The sequence below is a fragment of the Elephas maximus genome, chromosome 7, assembly GCF_024166365.1.
Source record: "Elephas maximus indicus isolate mEleMax1 chromosome 7, mEleMax1 primary haplotype, whole genome shotgun sequence".
Classification (NCBI taxonomy): domain Eukaryota; kingdom Metazoa; phylum Chordata; class Mammalia; order Proboscidea; family Elephantidae; genus Elephas; species Elephas maximus.
This window is the reverse complement of record NC_064825.1, coordinates 101,831,390-101,848,311: the sequence shown is the minus strand read 5'-3', so window position 1 is coordinate 101,848,311 and position 16,922 is coordinate 101,831,390. Positions and strand designations below refer to the sequence as shown.

General features: G+C 53.0%; 1 protein-coding gene across 5 annotated transcripts in view; it reads right to left on the bottom strand.

The window, feature by feature from the left end:
• Nucleotides 1-16,922, bottom strand: part of DGKZ (diacylglycerol kinase zeta) — a 49,303-nt gene that overhangs the window by 21,350 nt on the left and 11,031 nt on the right. For 2 of the 5 annotated variants that reach the window (XM_049891012.1, XM_049891013.1), the window contains exon 1: nt 12,079-12,345. The exons of 2 other annotated variants lie outside the window; for them this stretch is intronic. In XM_049891012.1, the coding sequence (XP_049746969.1) occupies nt 12,079-12,239 (161 nt within the window). In that variant the 5' untranslated portion in view covers nt 12,240-12,345. Of the gene's footprint in view, nt 1-12,078; nt 12,346-14,604; nt 14,781-16,922 lie in introns of those variants that run through there. One more of the 5 variants, XM_049891011.1, reaches the window with a different exon arrangement.

Below are 16,922 nucleotides of genomic sequence, written 5' to 3'. Positions count from 1 at the left end.
GTTTAATAGCCTTTTCAGATAATTATGGATGCTCTTTTTTACAACTACACCAAAATGTGACAAATGGTAGTTTCTGAAAGTTGAGCTGCAATGTGGACTCTGAAACCCTATCAAGGAACTTTTCATGGCTCATTCTCGCACCCTGAATTCTGCAACATCAAGCACTGGTCAGTGGAAAATACGGTTTACTTAGAGTTCGGCAGATCTGCCAATGTTGGCACGTTTCATTCTATGACACAAAAAATCATACCTACTAGCACCACTACTGATCTCATCAGAAGAGTCTTTAAGCCCTGGGAAGCTGTCAGGCTCTAGAAAGTGAATGCAAGGTTTCTAAAATTCAGATTCATGCTCAAAGGCTCAAATTTTATCATTGGTACTGACAGTTTTGGAAGTGACAAGCTCACCTCATTCATTACCGAGAAAACGTCTGCCGAATACCCAGGTCTGAATAGTTTGTCTATCAGGTGTTCTTGCAAGTGAAGATGGTGTTCCTTTAAAAATAAAAAATTTTAAAAAAGGAGCTAGAACAGCTTGTAACACAAACAACCGCACAGGGCTTTTACTTAAGGCAGCCGTCACGGATAGTCTGCAGCAGGAGGCCTTTATGGGGACATTCACATGTCTTCGTACAGACTACTACAAACACAGTATTCTGCCATCACGACTTTCTACAGTTAATTCTTACTGCTTTTCTTCTTTCAAGTGCAAGTGCATGGAGAGAAGAATACAGTGACTGCCAACACGCTGGGGCCACTGCCTTGCTTTGTGTTAGGGTTCCAGCGGTTTCACCCACCATTATTTTTACACCATCAGTACAAAAACGTTAACACAGGCAAATAACATCTCATGGAGAAAGCTGTGGCAGTCTGCTTCCGTAAAGATTTACAGCCTCGGAAACCCTATGGGGCAGTTCTTCTCTGTCCTATAGGGCTACTATGAGTCAGAATCAATTGGACAGCAATGGGTTTTTGGGTTTATTGTTATGAAAACTGTTTTTAATTTTTTTAGTAATTTTTACTGAGCTTTAAGTGACCATTTACAAATCAAGACAATCTGTCACGTATAAGCTTATATACACCTTACTCCATACTCCCACTTACTCTCCCCCTAATGAGTCAGCCCTTCCAGTCTCTCCTTTCGTGACAATTTTGCCAGTTTCTAACCCTCTCTCCCCTCCCATCTCCCCTCCAGACAGGAGATGCCAACACAGTCTCAAGTGTCCACCTGATATAAGTAGCTCACTTCTCATCAGCATCTCTCTCCAACTCACTGTCCAGTCCCTTCCATGTCTGATGAGTTGTCTTCGGGAATGGTTCCTGTCCGGGGCCAACAGAAGGTTTGGGGACCATGACCGCCGGGATTCCTCTAGTCTCAGTCAGACCATTAAGTCTGGTCTTTTTATGAGAATTTGGGGTCTGCATCTCACTGCTCTCCTGCTCCCTCAGGGGTTCTCTATTGTGCTCCCTGTCAGGGCAGTCATCGGTTGTGGCCGGGCACCATCTAGTTCTTCTGGTCTCAGGATGATATAAGTGAAAACTGTTTTAACCTCACCAATCCTCTGAAAGTATCTAGGGCACTTCCAGGACCACAGGTTCACTGTGAATTCTAAGCCCTTCAGCCCGGCAAATGGTTTCCGCAGTTGTGGCACTAGTTTAGCCTATGATGCCTTGCCATAAACCTTTGGCTCTGACCAAGCCAATCAGTTCGCTGTCCTCCAGTCTGGCTGTGCGGAGCTCATGGCTTGTGCCCCTGCACATGGCTACCTTCTGCCCAGAACGCTGGCTGGGACTCCCTTCCCACCTCGTGTCAAAATCCCACTTGCTCACAACTGTCCCGGCCAAGAAGGCATCGCACCCACTGATAACCCCACACTACCCATTTGGCTCCTCTGCTGCTGGACCCTTAGACACTCTGATTCTTTCAAATCCACACTTCTCCTGGGGGGTGTGGGGCCAGGCTTAGTGCATCTGGTCCACCCAGCACAGTGCCTGACATTGAGTCCAGTCTTTACCACTGCAGAAGCAGCACAAAAGGAATGCACAGGGAATTTGGAGGGGCAGGGGCCGAAGCCGTCAAGGAAGACAAGGGCTTCCTATCTCAAGTACTGCACCCAAGGGCTGACCATAGGAGCAGGCTGGCCCAGGCCACTTCTTGTTGTTGGGCTCGAGGAGATCGCACCAGCTATCTTCCTCTCCTCTCCAGGGGCCCCATGAGGGACAGCTGGAGGCCCTTTTTGGGGCTAGGTGCCACTGCCCACTCCATGCTCTCCATGGCCTTCCTTATGACACCTAACAGCAGGATATGGTGACACGAAGTCACAGTGTGTGGGTGGTGGGCAAGTAGGGGACGAGGGGTTGCCTCAGAGGCTTGGGGGCTGAGCCAGGGACCCTAACTCTGAGCTCCTTGATGGAACACCCCCAGTCTCTTTCTTCATGTCCTGAGGCCCCTGGTAGGCCCTAGAGAAAGGTTTGTAGAATGAACGACTGCCTCCTTCCTTCAACGCCTCCAGTCCAAGTCACCTCCCACTGCTGCAGAATTCATTGTAAAGCACCCCCTTACCCCTCCCTGGCTCCCCACTGTCAGCTGGACGAAATGCAAAGATCTGGGCCTGGCCTTCAATAGGCCTCCCAGATGCCTCTCCCATCTCTCTTCCATAGTTTTTACATTTCATTTTACTAATACATACACACTCACTCTGTGCCAGGCATGGTTTAAAGTGTTTTACAAATGTTAACTCACTTAACCCTCATAAAAATGAAGAGTTGGTACCATTATTCCCATTTTACAGATGAAAAAACTGAGTCACAAAGATATTACATAACTTGCCTGAGGTCGTGCAGCTAGTAAGTGGCAGAGCTGGGACTCAAATTCAAAAGTCTGCTCCATGGTCCATGCTCTCAACCCCTCACTCTGCCTCTAGATGCTTCTGTCAAGTAAAACTCTTGTGGGGTCCTTTTTGTAGCCCTGCACTTCCCACCTGGTAGTCTCTCTGCCCAAAACACCATTCCCCTCTTCTGCTTAGTAAATTCTCCCTCATCTTTTTCTCTTCATCTTGTAAGACTTGGCTCAGACATGGGTTCTGCTGGAAAGTTCTCCCCAGCCCCCTCTCCTGGGAGGTTAGCTCTCCCACGCCCAGGCCCTCTGGGTTATTCTGGGGCATCAGCACTGATTCACAAATTGCTATCCCCCCATCAGACTGTGAGCCCCCAGGACTGTGTCTTGCTCGTAATTGTACTCCCAGGATCCAGAGGTGCCTAATGTGGTTTGAAGAGTGAATAGAGGAAAAAAAGAATGGTTCTGGCTTAGCCTACAGGAGGCCGCACACCATGCCGGCAGCTGGCCAGCTCCTGAGGCCTTCCTGCCAGCACTGGGTGGCTGAGCTGTGGGTCACAGCTAAGCTCCTGCTTCTCAGAGGTACACACCGAAAGTGATCCCTGATGGGAACACTGATATGTCTCCCAGTGGGCCCCCTTTGTTACAAACCCCCTGCTGGCCCCCACATCCCTCTTCTCCTGTGACCAGTTCTACTCCTTGGCTTCTTTCTCCTATGTCTGCAGTGGGCTCCGTTCCCCAGCTGCCGGGAGCAGCACTGCTCCCTCATCCCCTCATTCAAAATTTAACTCCCTCTGAACCCTCTCAGAACCCTGGTGGTACAGTGGTTAAGAGTTCGGCTGCTAACCAAAAGGTCGGCAGTTCGAATCCACCACTTGCTCCTTAGAAACCCTGTGGGGTAGTTCTACTCTGTCCTATAGGGTCGCTGTGAGTCAGAATCAACTCAATGGCAACAAGTTTTTTTTCTGAAACTTCTGACCGCGATGCTCCCTCCCATTCCCTATAGGACCTCCTCCAAGTCAGCAACCAGCTCCCAAGGCCCTGCCCCCTCCCCAGGAGGCCTCCTCACACCCCACACAGGGGTTCTTCCTGTCTTTGAAGCAGCAACTATGCCTAAAATGGCTCTGAGAAGTCACAGGGGTCAAAGGTAAAAAACCATGGATTTGGACTCTAGGGTCTGGAGGGATTCTATCTCCAACCAATTACACACCCTCAAGCGAAATCTATTAACCTGTCTGAGCCTCAATTTCCTCATCTGGCAAATGGGGATAACACCCACCTGTCTGCCTCATGAGACTGTAGCAAGCTTGAAAGAGAAAGTCTTTATACGTGGTAACCAATTCCCTGGTTTATCAAAAGTTTAAACAAAGTAAGTAACTCCAGAGGCCTATAAATTATGACAAGTACTTTGCAGTGCATTTGGCAACATCTACCCAAATTGAAGATACACACACCCTACAATCAAACACTGGTGGACAGCAGGCACAAGGAACCGTGCCCCTGAACGATCTCCGAAGGATTGCTTTTAACGGCGGAAAGCTGCAAACGACCTAAATGCCCATCAACAGGAGACTGGGCAAATAAACTGCCCCATAGTGAGAAAACAGGATACTATACGACAGCTAAAATGTATGTACTGGAGCTCATGTAGGAGCCCTGGTGGTGCAGTGGTTAAGAGCTTGGCTGCTAACCAAAAGGTCTGCAGTTCGAATCCACCAGCTGCTCCTTGGAAACCCTATGGGGCAGTCCTACTCTGCCCTTCAGGGTCGCTGTGAGTTGGAATCGACTCAATGGCACACAACAACAGGGCTCAGATATCAAGATTTAAATCTTCAAAACAAGGTTGAAGGAAAAACCCAAGTTCAGAATATATTTAGTATGCTACTTAAATCCAATTTAAAGCTACACAAAACAGTAGCATATCCTGCTATAGATACACACCCATATAGAAAGCATTTTAAAACAGGCATGAGAACAGCAAACATCAAAATCAGATTGTGGTTTCCTCTTTCCCCGGAAGGGAGACAGAGGGACCCCCATCTTTATCTAAAGCAAATACAGCCTGTTAAGATTTGACCCAGCTAAGTGGTGATGAAAGCAGTCCTGATGGCACAGTGTTTAGGCATTCAGCTGCTAACCGAAACGTCGGTGATTCGAACCCACCAGCTGCTGCCTGGGAGAAAGATGCAGCGGTCTGCTTCTATAAAGATTACAGCCTTGGAAGCCCTTTGGGGCAGTTCTACCGTCCTATAGGGTCACCATAGGTTAGAATCGACTCGACGGCAATGGGTAAGTGGTGGTGTTACATTATTCAGAGTACTTCTCTATCTGAAAAATATTTCACACTTTAAAAGAGGTTTTTAAAGAATTAAAAAAGATCCCAGGGGGAGACCAGCTCAGTGGGGCTTCTGTGGGTCATCTAGGGTGGGTCTCCGCAGTGGCATCAAACCCTGAGCGCATCCCTTACACTCTCAGGAGTGCCATGTCTGCGGTGCCAGAAGGAAGGTCTTCCCCCAAGGGATGCCTTCCAGAGGTGGGCAGCAGGTTGTGTCAATGGGGTGTCCGTGTGGGCTGGGGAGCAGGAACCAGCTTGCCCCTTTCACAGCCGCCCCCGCCTCTGTAAAATGTCAGCAAGCTGGGGAAAGGGGGCGGAGAGACAGGCAAGCTGTTAACCCACGAGATGCTGGGGCGTGGGCAGCCCAGGATCCAAGACAGCTATTTTGGCATGTGCTGTGATCAGGCTCCGGGCTGGCAGGGGAGAGGCCTCTACGTGGGAGCGATGAAAGGGCGCTCTGCCAGGAGCAGGGGGAGGAGCTTTCTGGGAGTGGAGGGTGAGGGCACTGGGGCCCACCTGCCCTCCCTCTTTACTTCACACCATCAGGCTCTGGGGACAAAAGAGGCCTGAAGCACTGTGCTTTCCGGCTAAACACCTCTTCCCACAGACCACCCGCTGACCCCTGGGTGATCTCAAGGGCTCCTGTGAACACTTCCCTTGAACCCCATGCTCTCTGTACCTTTAAAGCAAAATACAAGGTCAAGACCTACCCTCCACCCAGATTCAACCAGGCAGTCACCTGACAACCTGTTAACAACCCGCGTCTCCTACCCAAGGGTCTCTGCTAGCCCAGCTTTGCACATCCTGGAGCTAGGGATCCTGGGAGCAGCTCTCCCTTGGGGTCCAAGAGCGGACTACCTCATGGGTCTCACTCCGCTCCGACATGTGACAAAGACCTTTAACTAAACCACCCCCACAGCACACTCAAACCCCCTTCTTAGGCTCCACCTGTCTGGGGATGGGAAAGAACCGAAGAGTACTAGTAGGTAGGGCAGCCTGATGTTGTGAAAAGATCCTTAGGCTTGGGTTCCAGTGTGAGCTGTGTGATCCTAGGCAAGGCCCCTGACCTCTCTAGGCCTTGGTTTCTTCACCTGTAAAACGGGACTAACACTAACTATAAGGTTGCTGTAAGGATAACATAAAATTGATGGATTTAGAAGCTTCTGTCAACTGTTAGGAGCCTTGGTGGTACAATGGTTAAGCGTTCAGCAGCTAACCAAAAGATCAGCAGTTCGAATCCACCAGCTGTTCCTTGGAAACCCTATAGGCGCAGTTCTACTCTGCCCTATAGGGTTGCTGTGAGTCAGAATTGACTCAACGACAATGGGTTTGGTTTTTGGTTTTGGTCAACTGTTAATTGTCAGAGAAAAATGAGCTAGAAAATCACTCACCTGGAAGCAGGGAGTGCACATCTCCTCAGCCCTCCCTGGGGCAGAGTCCTTGTTCTCATACCCTAACCAGGCCTCTCTAGTATCTCAGCCAAGGAAGGGGACAAGGAGGAAAGAAGGCAGAATGGCAGCTCCCCAAGGGCATTTGGGGCCTACCCTGCTCCCACCTGTGACCTGTGTGCCAGTCAGAGCCTGTGCTGAGAACCATGGGGGGGGGGGGTGGGCTGGGCTGACACCCCAAGAGTATTAGGACCCCACACATGGAACACAGAGGAGGCAGCCCAGGGACACAAGTGACTGCTCAGTACCACCCAGAGGGACACTCCTGCTAATCTCAATCACAAAAAAGGGAAGCGGGAAGCCTGGACACAGTGCAGCTCGCCCTTCTTGTGCCTCCCCCACTCCACTGACTGAGAAGAATGCTCAGGTGGAAGCAGCAGCCTCCAGGAGGAGGCAGAGGAACAAGGGGAGACAGGGGCGAAGGGAGGTGGGGGGCAGGCTGGAAGGTGCCAGACAAGGCTCTCTCAGGAAGCAGGGAAGGTTTTGGGGTCTCATGATGTGGCACAAATTAACATGGCCCTGGGAACTGGGGGGCCTGGGTTCAGGTTCTGGACAGCCCCTAGCTGGCTGTGAGACCTTGGCTGAATCAAGACCACCACCCAACCCACTGCCGTCAAGTCAATTCCAACTCATAGTGACCCTATAGGACAAAGCAGGAATGCCCCATAGGGTTTCCATGGCTGTAATCCTTACAGAAGTAGACTGCACATCTTTTTCCTGTGGAGCGGCTGGTGGGTTCAAACTACTGACTTTTCGATTAGCAGCTGAGCACTTAACCACTGCACCACCAGGGCACCTTAAGGTCGCTACACTGGGCCTCAATTCTGGCAGGAAGGGGTTGGGCCAGGTGCTGTGGAAGTTCCTGTCCTACCTGCCTTCTGCTGCATTCTTATTGGCTCCAGGCAGAGTGTGAGGTAAGTGACCCACAGGAGGTGTCTGTGTGTCGGCCCAAAGCAGGTCGTTGGTGTAAGTGGGCTAGCAGGGAGAGCCTCCTCTCCCACTGCCCAATCCACAATGGGAGCTGCCGCCCCCTTGTGCCGCTCTAGTGATACTGCAGGACAGGTTCCCTGATCAGATTCTAGGTCCTGGAACTCTCCTGCCCTTGACCAGGTGCAAGGGATACAGACCTAGGGACCAGTCTAGCCCCAAGTGTCAGGGCTTAACCTGCCCACCCAGCCCCTCCTCTGCTGGGGGTGACTGGTGAATTCTGGAGAGCCCTCCAGAAAGCCGAGAAGTGAAAGCTTGTATCATTTGCTTGCCCCCAGCAAGCCCGACTGGAGATGACTCACTCTGTCCTTTCTCTGTCCATGCCTGAGAGGAACCCCAATCTCATGCTCTCTTGTGTCAATTCAGAGTCCTAGGCAGTTCCACATCCCGGGATTTGAACTTTTCAGGATACAGCATGAAAAGAAAAATGACAAGAATTGCCCATCCCCAGCCCTGACCTGTAAACTAGAGGCCAGCGTGAGTGTGTGTGTCTAAGTGTATGTATGTGTGGTGGTAGAGGAGGAAGACTACATGAATCCTACCCTACTTCTCTGACCCTGGCCAGCCCTACGCCCTCTGGCACGTGACCTCGCGTGGAAGTCCACGATGAGGTGAACTGATGCCCGGCTCAGGCACCGGGGCCCTTTTTCTTCCCAACGTGGCTGGAACTCAGGGACTCTGGCTTGTCCCCTCCTCCCCTGGCCACCTGGGCCACTCCCACAGGGCTCACTGGAGGCCCAGTACTAGCTTGAGGTAAGCAAAGAAGCTCCTTTTGTTCCTAGACACCCTGGCGCCACAGAAAGTGTCTCCCCACCTCTAAGCTCCAGGCATCCCTCAACATGTCGCTCCCCATTCATTGCAAAACCACCCAGAATCTGGCTGCTTCCGCTCAGGCTGCCCTGCTGGCACCTTCTGCCAGCCAACTTCGGGACGGGGCTCACTGGGGCCATGTGGTATCACTTCTAAATGGGACCTATTGTCTCAAACTTGTTCCACAGGTGTGCTTCCTGCCCTATGGGACGGTGAAGCAGCTGCTTGGGCTCCGAGGGGCTCTGGAGGCCAAGGCTCCTTATGTCTAGAAGAGTGAGGTGCCAGGTAATTTCTGATGCCCCTGGGGTGTAAAACCAGCTAATCCACAAGCTGTGTGACCTGCCTAGGATCAGGCTGCCAGGGCCAGGACAGAAGATGGGTGGGTTCTCCTGGTGGCCCTGGAGGAGGAGGCGACAGAGTCAACTTCCTGCCCATTTCTGAATGACCAGCCGTAGGCCTGTAGGATCTAAATGCACAGCTCCCGCCCTCCTTGGCTCCTGGCAGAGGGAAACAGGATGCCCTGAGGATTCAGACAGAGTCTATGCCTCCTCTTCCTTCTCCTTCTCAGTGAGGGGGCTGATGGTTCCCAGCAAGGAGAGGTGGGGTGGGGTAGAGTTGGGGGTGGAAGAATCCAGAGCTGGGAGGATCATGGCTCAGCCTTGTGTCTCATGGGGCTACAAAAATGAAGATGGCACTGTTCCCCAGATTCAAAGCCAGTTGTAGGGGGGCTAAGGTGGGTTTTAAGGAAAAGCCTCTTGAAGGAAGATGCCAAAGAAGCTGCCATCCGGAGACCATTCTACCCGACCACACCAGGGATGGCAACATGTGGCCCATGTGCCATCACCACTCCCTGCCAAGTCCAGAGCAGACATTGCAAATTGATCCTGGAACTCTCCCTCTGAGCCAAGAACCAAATGTAGAGTTCTCAATGCAGCCTCAGCAGCCACCACCCATCCACTTGTTATCCTTGATACTCCCTTCTAGGCCCTGTCCATTCACTCATCAGGCCCCTCAGCCCCAAAGCTAGAGGCATGTAAGGGGTGGGGGGCGAGATCCTGACTGCCTAGCAGACAGAGAGGTTGGGGGTCTTCCCCACCAATTGAGAGGGCAGAGGAGGTGGTCTGGCACCCGTGACCCCACTGCCAAGCAGCAGCTAGGTTAAGAATGAGCATGGGAACTGGGAAAAAGATGAAGGGTGGGTTTCAGCTGGAGCACTGAGGGTTTTGACCTGAGGCTGGCTATCAGCTAGTAAAGGTGGTAGGACAAATAAGCAGCATTAACGGGGGCAGAGCCCAGAGCGAATGCACTAAACCAAATGCCTGCTCACCTCCCCAGTCAAATTAAGTAAGGGGAGGGGGCCAGTCCCAGTGGATATCTGACCCTCTGAACTCCAGGCCTGTCAGGGGGGAGTCTTCCTCACTGTTCTCTCCCCCATTCTCCTGGGTTCCCCAAATGTGCTGGGTCCCCATGCCCCCAGCACAGTTATGCCACAGGGGACCCTGGTTACACACTTCCAGAGGTGCTGTTTACTCTTCTTCTCACCAGGCATCCTATCAGATCATTTACACCATCTCCAGGGTGATGTAACACAGACGTTCCCAAACTTGGTAGCACGTTAGAAAAACCTGGGAAGCTTTAAAAACTGCCCAGGCCCCACTCCAGATTTGATGAGTCTGACTTGCCAAGGGTATGATCTAGGAATCTGTCTGTCTTAAGGCTCCCTAGGTCACTGTGATGCGCTCACTGTTTGGGAACCTGGGATAGAGAAAGGGATGTGGGTTTTGGAATCAGACTGACTTGAGTTCAAACACTGTCTCTGCCCTTCACTTGCTATGTGACTCTGGGTAAATCACTTACCTCTCAGACCTGTGTCTTTCTCATCTATAAAAACAGAAAAATAACACCTATCCTGCTTAAATCAGGGAATTATGTAAGGGTGCCTGCTGGTTTTCTTGCTTCTTGTTCTCCCTCCTAAATGTGTCTGAGGCTTATCCCCACATGCACAACCCTGTGTCCTTCAGAAGGGGCACAGCCACAGGTCAGAGGAGCCCAACACTTGGTACCCTGTGGGCAGGGGCAGGAAGCCTTTGGTGAAGCCCTCCACCCCCGCCTCCGGAGCCTGTGAACACCAGAGGCTACATCCTGCAGAGCTGGCTGTAAACTGTTCCATCTTGTGGGGCTGTGGGTGACAAAACAGAGGTACTGAATGCTTAGCTCCCTGTCATTTCATGTGACAATAAAGTCTAAGTGGCTTCACAAGAGCCCACGGAGCTCCATTTTGCCAGTGTAGGCATCCAGATCGCTAGGCGTGCCTGTGGCACAGCGTAAGTGCAAACAGCAGGGCCCTGTTTAGGTAAGGCAGGCAGAGGGCATAGGTCAGCACCACAGATACACCAACCTGCAGAACAGGAGAAAACTGCCCAAGTTATTGGTGGGTAAAGTCTACCCTAGGAAGGAACAGAGCAAAGCTTGAGGGGCCAAATGCCAAAAGGCCTGGGAAACTGAGGAAAAGTGAGAGGAGGTCTTGGACAAACTCCAACGGGTCAGAGTCCAGTCTGAGGTGGCTCTGGGTCCTTAGCTGATTGGCTACAAGCTCCTCAGTCTCCTTGGAGAAGGGCTGGAGTCAGTCAGGAAAAAGCCCAGGGAGCCAGATAGGGTACTCCTAGGGTCCCTGCTGCTCTTACCTTACACCAAGGCTGCATGGGCAGGAGTGGCTCCTGGCCAAGACATGTTGCACATGCTGTGAGCTGCCTGCACTCAATCTTTCCATACCCTTCCCCCAGTTCCTCACCAACGTCCTAGTCAAAGCCCTGTCACAGGCACAAGATGGTGACATTTGGAGTTCTGGAGGAGGGGGCAAGATGGAGCTTTAACAGCCAGCCCAGACTTCAGCCCACCCCATCCCTTTTCTGGCAAGGGCTGGAGGGGGTGGGAGGAGAGATCCTGAATGCACAGCAGAGGTAGAGATTTGGGTTTCCCCACCAATTCAGAGCAAGGTAGAGCAGGTGATCAGGCGCAGGTACTCCGCCTCCAAGGAGAGGCTTAAAACGTGGAGCAATTAAATCAGTGACCAGTGCTCTGCGATGGCCATGTGTTGTGACAGTACCAATGGGGCCATGTTCTGAGGACGCCATGCAGCGGTGGTAGGCAACCAGGCACCAGACACCCAGGGGGTGGCTGACCCCCATCTCGATGGTGCCAAGAAGCACAAAGAGGCTCTGTTCTATTAGTGCCAAGGAAAAAGGGTAAGTGGCCAGTAATGGGGGCCCTGCCTGCTAGTACCAGGGGGACTCTGGCTCCCTATTGGAGGGTGGGGTCTGACCCTGCCTCCATACCAGAGACTGAGCCGCGCTAAACTGCCAGTGCCAGGGAATGGCCCCCACTCAGTGCCAGTACCGAGGAAGTGACAGGTACCGCAGGTACCTGGAGTCGGGGGGTGACCCCACGCGGTGCCAACACCAAGGTAGCCCGTGCCGCCGGTGCCCGGGGGGCAAACCCCGATTGGTGCCAGTTCCGAGGAGGCCCGACCACTGATGCACGCGGGCTTGGAACTGATCCCACTGAGTGTCAGTACCGAGATGGTCCGCGCCGCCGGTGGCCGAGGAGTGCCCCCGTGCCAGGTGTGGTATCTGCCGGCGCCCGCCCCTCTGCCGCCCCGCTCACCTGTGCCCGAAGAGCCGCAGCCCCGGGAAGCGCCGCTTGCTGAGGCGCCGCGGCGCCCTGGCCGGCTCGGGGCCGGTGTCGCGCTCGGAGCCGCTGGACGAGGCGGAGGCCGACTCGGAGTCGCTGCTCCGGGCCTCGGGGCTGCCGTCCCGCGGCTCCATCCGGCCCTAGCCCCGGCCGGCGGCGGGCCTGCGGGAGACGCCCATGCCGGGCCGGTGGCCGGGCTCAGCACGCCGGCTCCGCACCGCCCGCCGCGGCCATGGCGCGCGCTGGCTCCGCCTGCCCCGCCTGCCCCGCCTGCCCCGTGCCGCACGCCCCCGCGCCCCACGCCCAGGTGCCCGGGAAGCGGCTGCCGCGGCTCCAGGAAGTGCCGCCAGTCGCGGCCGCAGGACCCCGCATAGCTGGCCGGGCCGCTGCCTGCCCGCCGCCGAGCACGCCCCCTCGGCTGCTCGGCGGTACCGGGCCCGCGGCGCCCTCTGCCGGTCGCCGGCCTAGCCGCAACCCACTGAGGCGACCTGGCGGGCGGCACTTACCAGGAGGCGGAGCCACTTAGACCCCGCCTCCCCAGCCCTGCAAGTGGTCTACCGGGTCGGAAAGATTCGCCCCGTCCTGACACACTCACACCGCCTGCACCTAGACACACACCGTCGTCTCTCCCCTTAGCCTTCCCCCACCAAACAACCTAGATTCTTACAAGTGTACACCTGCGAAGGCGGCTGTCAACACCTTCCCTTCCTCATCCACGTGGAATATATACCTCTCACACACCCTGTGCCTACTCGCAACCACGCACCATCTCCACTCTTATTCCCTTGGCTCTCACAGATCACACCCACGGGGACAAAAGTAACACTGTCCCCCCTATACGGGGAACAAACACTTCTCTCACACAATTATGTTCACTTCTTACTCTAACACTTCCCACTCCAGCCTCTCACACTCAGAAATACACCCGAGGACCGAAGTCACTTAATGAGACCCTCACGCACGCGCCAATGAAGAAAGTCCCTGTTTCTCATACAAATAAATTCATTCACCCTTCCTAGTCAACAACGGCTTCCAACCCTTTCACACACTCCAAACACACAGCATTTTCCCAATACAATATCCAGCTGAGCCTGTAGCTCTCTTACACAGGCATGAATTACCTCCACAGGGCTTATACACTCAGAAATATATTTACATAGGACAACAGTTACACCTGACCACACCACCACTCACAAACATACACACCCACATAGAACATGTTGTTGTTACTTGCTGTGGAGTGGCCTCCGACTCAGGCGACCCAGTGTGTGCAGAGTAGAACTGCTCTGTAGGGTGTTCGAGGCTGTGACCTCTCGGAAGCAGTTCGCTAGGCCTGTCTTCTGAGGTATCTCTGGGTGGGTTCGAACCACTAAAGTTTTGGCTAGTAGTCGAGTGCTTAACTGTGACACCCATATACACACACAAATACCCACCAGGACAACCGTTACACTTTGCCACATCCCTCTTACGCACACACACACAAATACACCTCATATGCGCACACAAACACATCCCCGAAGGCAGCTGAAGTTGTCATTCTCAGAGATGAGGAAGCAATTGGAACCAGAGCAATTGCCTGTGGTGGCAAAGCTGTCACACATGCTTGGGAATTCAGAGCTCTGGCAGCCTCTGATGACCCCTTCAGGGCTGACAAAGGGAGGCCAGGAAGCTGGAGAGCATGCATGGTCTTCCCCCTTCCCTTTCTTGCTGCCCCTGCTCCCCAAACCCTGCCACCCTGATGCCCATGGCAGCTGTCCGCTGTTTTCTCTTCACGCTCCTCTATGCAAAGCCACATCCTGTGTCACCTTCACTTTCACCCTCTCTTCTGTGGTTCTGGCAGCTCCTTTTCCAGCCTCAACCAGCCACTTATAGCCAACACTGGAGGCCCTGACCTGTGGGCAAGCCTGTGATTTTGAGAAATAGCCAGCACCCAGAGGCCCAGAACCTTCTCTCAGCTTCCTTCAAATTTCCTGCCTGCCTAGAGAAGGTCTGACCAAGGAGGTGGGTACCAGCCCTCCAGCCAGCAGCTGGTGCCAGGGTGGCCAGGAAGATGGGGCGAAATCTCCCAGTGGATCTGACACTGGCCTCCTGGGGTATATGGGTCCTGGTGGGGAAGTTTTCCAACAGCTCTAACACCAAGCTCTGAGGGAGGGGCTGAAGACGCTTAGAGTTTGCCCGAGGCCCCATAGCTGGTTCAGAAACCTTCAACATCCAGCTCCACACTCCTATGGAAGCCCCTCTTCCCAAATATTCCGCCATTAGCTCCCTCCATTCTTAGCTCCTGTGAGCTTGCCACATGTCCCCAACAATCCAAACATCAGCGCTCCCCTTCTCTATGACAAGAACTCCCCTGCCCCTTGTCTGTGTCCTTCTTTGTGCCTCTGAGGAGCTGCTGGCAGCAGGTGGGTAACCCCACTTCTACCACCTCTCCATCCCAGATAAAAGGCTCATAGAGGGACAGAGGTCCTGTGCCCACACCATGCCATCCCGAGTACCTACTGTGTCTGGGGTGTGTCGGCCGGGATCTGTGGCACGTCCCAGGAACGGTAACGCCACATCTGCCTCAGTACCCCAGGCTGCTCCCCCTCTCCTGTCCCCAGCGTCTCCACGGGGCCCAGAGCTGTGGCCACATTGCAGCCTCCCCCGGCACTGTGGCCGGCCCCCAGTGCACTCATCCTGCCCAGTAACTCTCTTCCTCTTTCGGCACTTCCTGACCGGGGGGCCCTGTGAGAGGCCGACTGGCCAAGAGCAGAGGACCACAGGCCTTGCAGGCGCCTTCCGCTGGCGCTGGCAGAGGCTGGCGGAGGCAGGAGACGGCTGGGCCGTGAGGAGCTGTGAGAAGGCAAGGGGCAGGTGGGGACAAGCCCAGCAGCAGGAGACAGCCCCAAGAGTCAGAGGCTGCCAGGCTGCTGCCCAGCCTGCCCAGGCTAGAAGCTGCACCCTGGCCCCAGCCTGGTCTTCCTTTCTGTTTAACTTCTCCCATCTTCACCTCTTGGCCCTGCTGAGGTCTCCCACTTCATCACACCCACCGGGTATGCTGGCTGGGAGTGCCCAGCCCACACACAGCTCTCTCTCCTTAGCACCGCTGTATGTGTGACACTGGGTCGGGCACACAGGACAGTGGGGTAGCGGAAAAAACAATGAGGCTGGAGGTAGAGGCATGGGCTCATGTCCTGTTTCTGCCACTTACCAGCTGTGTAAACCGGGATCGGGTCATAAATCCCTCTGAGTCACCTTAACTCATTTTTGGAATGTTGTTGCTGTTCCTGGGTGCTGTCGAGTCAATTTTTGACTCATAGTGACCGCATGTGACAAAGTAGAACCCCTCTCATAGGATAAACCAAAAAACCCAAACCCGTTGCTGTTGAGTTGATTCCGAATCATAGTGACCCTATAGGACAGAATAGAACTGCCCCATAGGGTTTCCAAGGAGCGACTGGTGGATTCGAACTGCTGACCTTTTTTGGTTAGCAGCCTTGGCTCTTAACTACTATGCCACCAGCGTTTCCCCCATAGGATAAGGTAGGCTATAAACAGATAAACAAACGAATACATGTTGCAGGGATCTTTTCTGAGCCTCAGTTTTCTCCTCTGTAAAATGGGAGGAAGCAATAGTAATAACTGAGCTTACGGAATTGTAGGAGGATTACATGAGAGGGGAAAGGGTTTACGAATTCATCCATTCAACAAATATTTATGGTGCGCCTTCTGCGCATCAGGCAGTGTGTCACTGAGTAGTCACATAGCTGTGAGCGAGGAAGCAGGGCTCTGTCCTCATGGAGCTGGTGGGGACAGCATCCAAGAAGCAAATAACCAATGTATAATATGTCAGGTAATGAGACGGGTTATAAGGAAAAATGAAGCCACAATGAAGGGGGAAGAGAGTGACAGTTGGGGTGAGATTTGATAGGGGACTTGCAGAAGGCCTCTTTGAGGAGGTGGCTGACATTTGAGAAGTGGCCTGAAATGAATTGAGAAAGCAAACTATGTGGCAATCTGGGGAGACAGCATTCTTGGTGGAAGGAACAGCAAGTGTGATGGCCCTGAAGAGGGAACGTGTCTATTGTGTCTGAAGAACAGCCAAAACGCCAGTGTAGTCAATGTGAACAGGGAGCAAGTGGGAGCTGGAAAGATCTCCCAAAGCCAGAGCATGATGGACTTTGAGACCACTGTGAGGACTTGGTAAATAAAGAGTAAGGCACACACTCACTATTTATTATTTGGGTTGGCTCTGCCCAGGGAATCGTACCTTCCTCAAACACTCTTCAATCACCCTGCTCTATAATTAGTTCTTTAGTTGTATGTGTGTTTGTTATCCCAGGAAGGCTGTGAGTTTCTTGAAGACAGAAACGGTGTCAGTTCAGTTCAGTTCAATAAACATTTACGGTACAGAACCTACAGGTGCAGTGATGCACACAGCATCGTTAGAAACCAAGACCCAGTGCTGTAATCACCTTTATACTCCTCACGACTGGAGCATATTTTCCCATAAATAGTTGTTTAATAAATGCACGCTATGTAATGAATAATTAATAGTAATAAAAAAACGGAACCTTGGTGGCACAGTAGTTAACAGCTATGGCAAGCTGTAGCTACTAACCAAAAGTTGGCAGTCCGAATCCACAAACTGCTCTTTGGACATTCTAGGGGGCAGTTCTACTCTGTCCTATTGGGTTGCTGAGTCAGAATCGACTCGGCAGCAACGGGTTTGGTTTGGTTTGGTTTGAAGAACAAAACAGGAGCCCTGGTGGAGGAAAATATTTCTTGGATGCTTCTATGCCAGAAACCCACTGAATATATCCAGTAGCTCGCTGAAT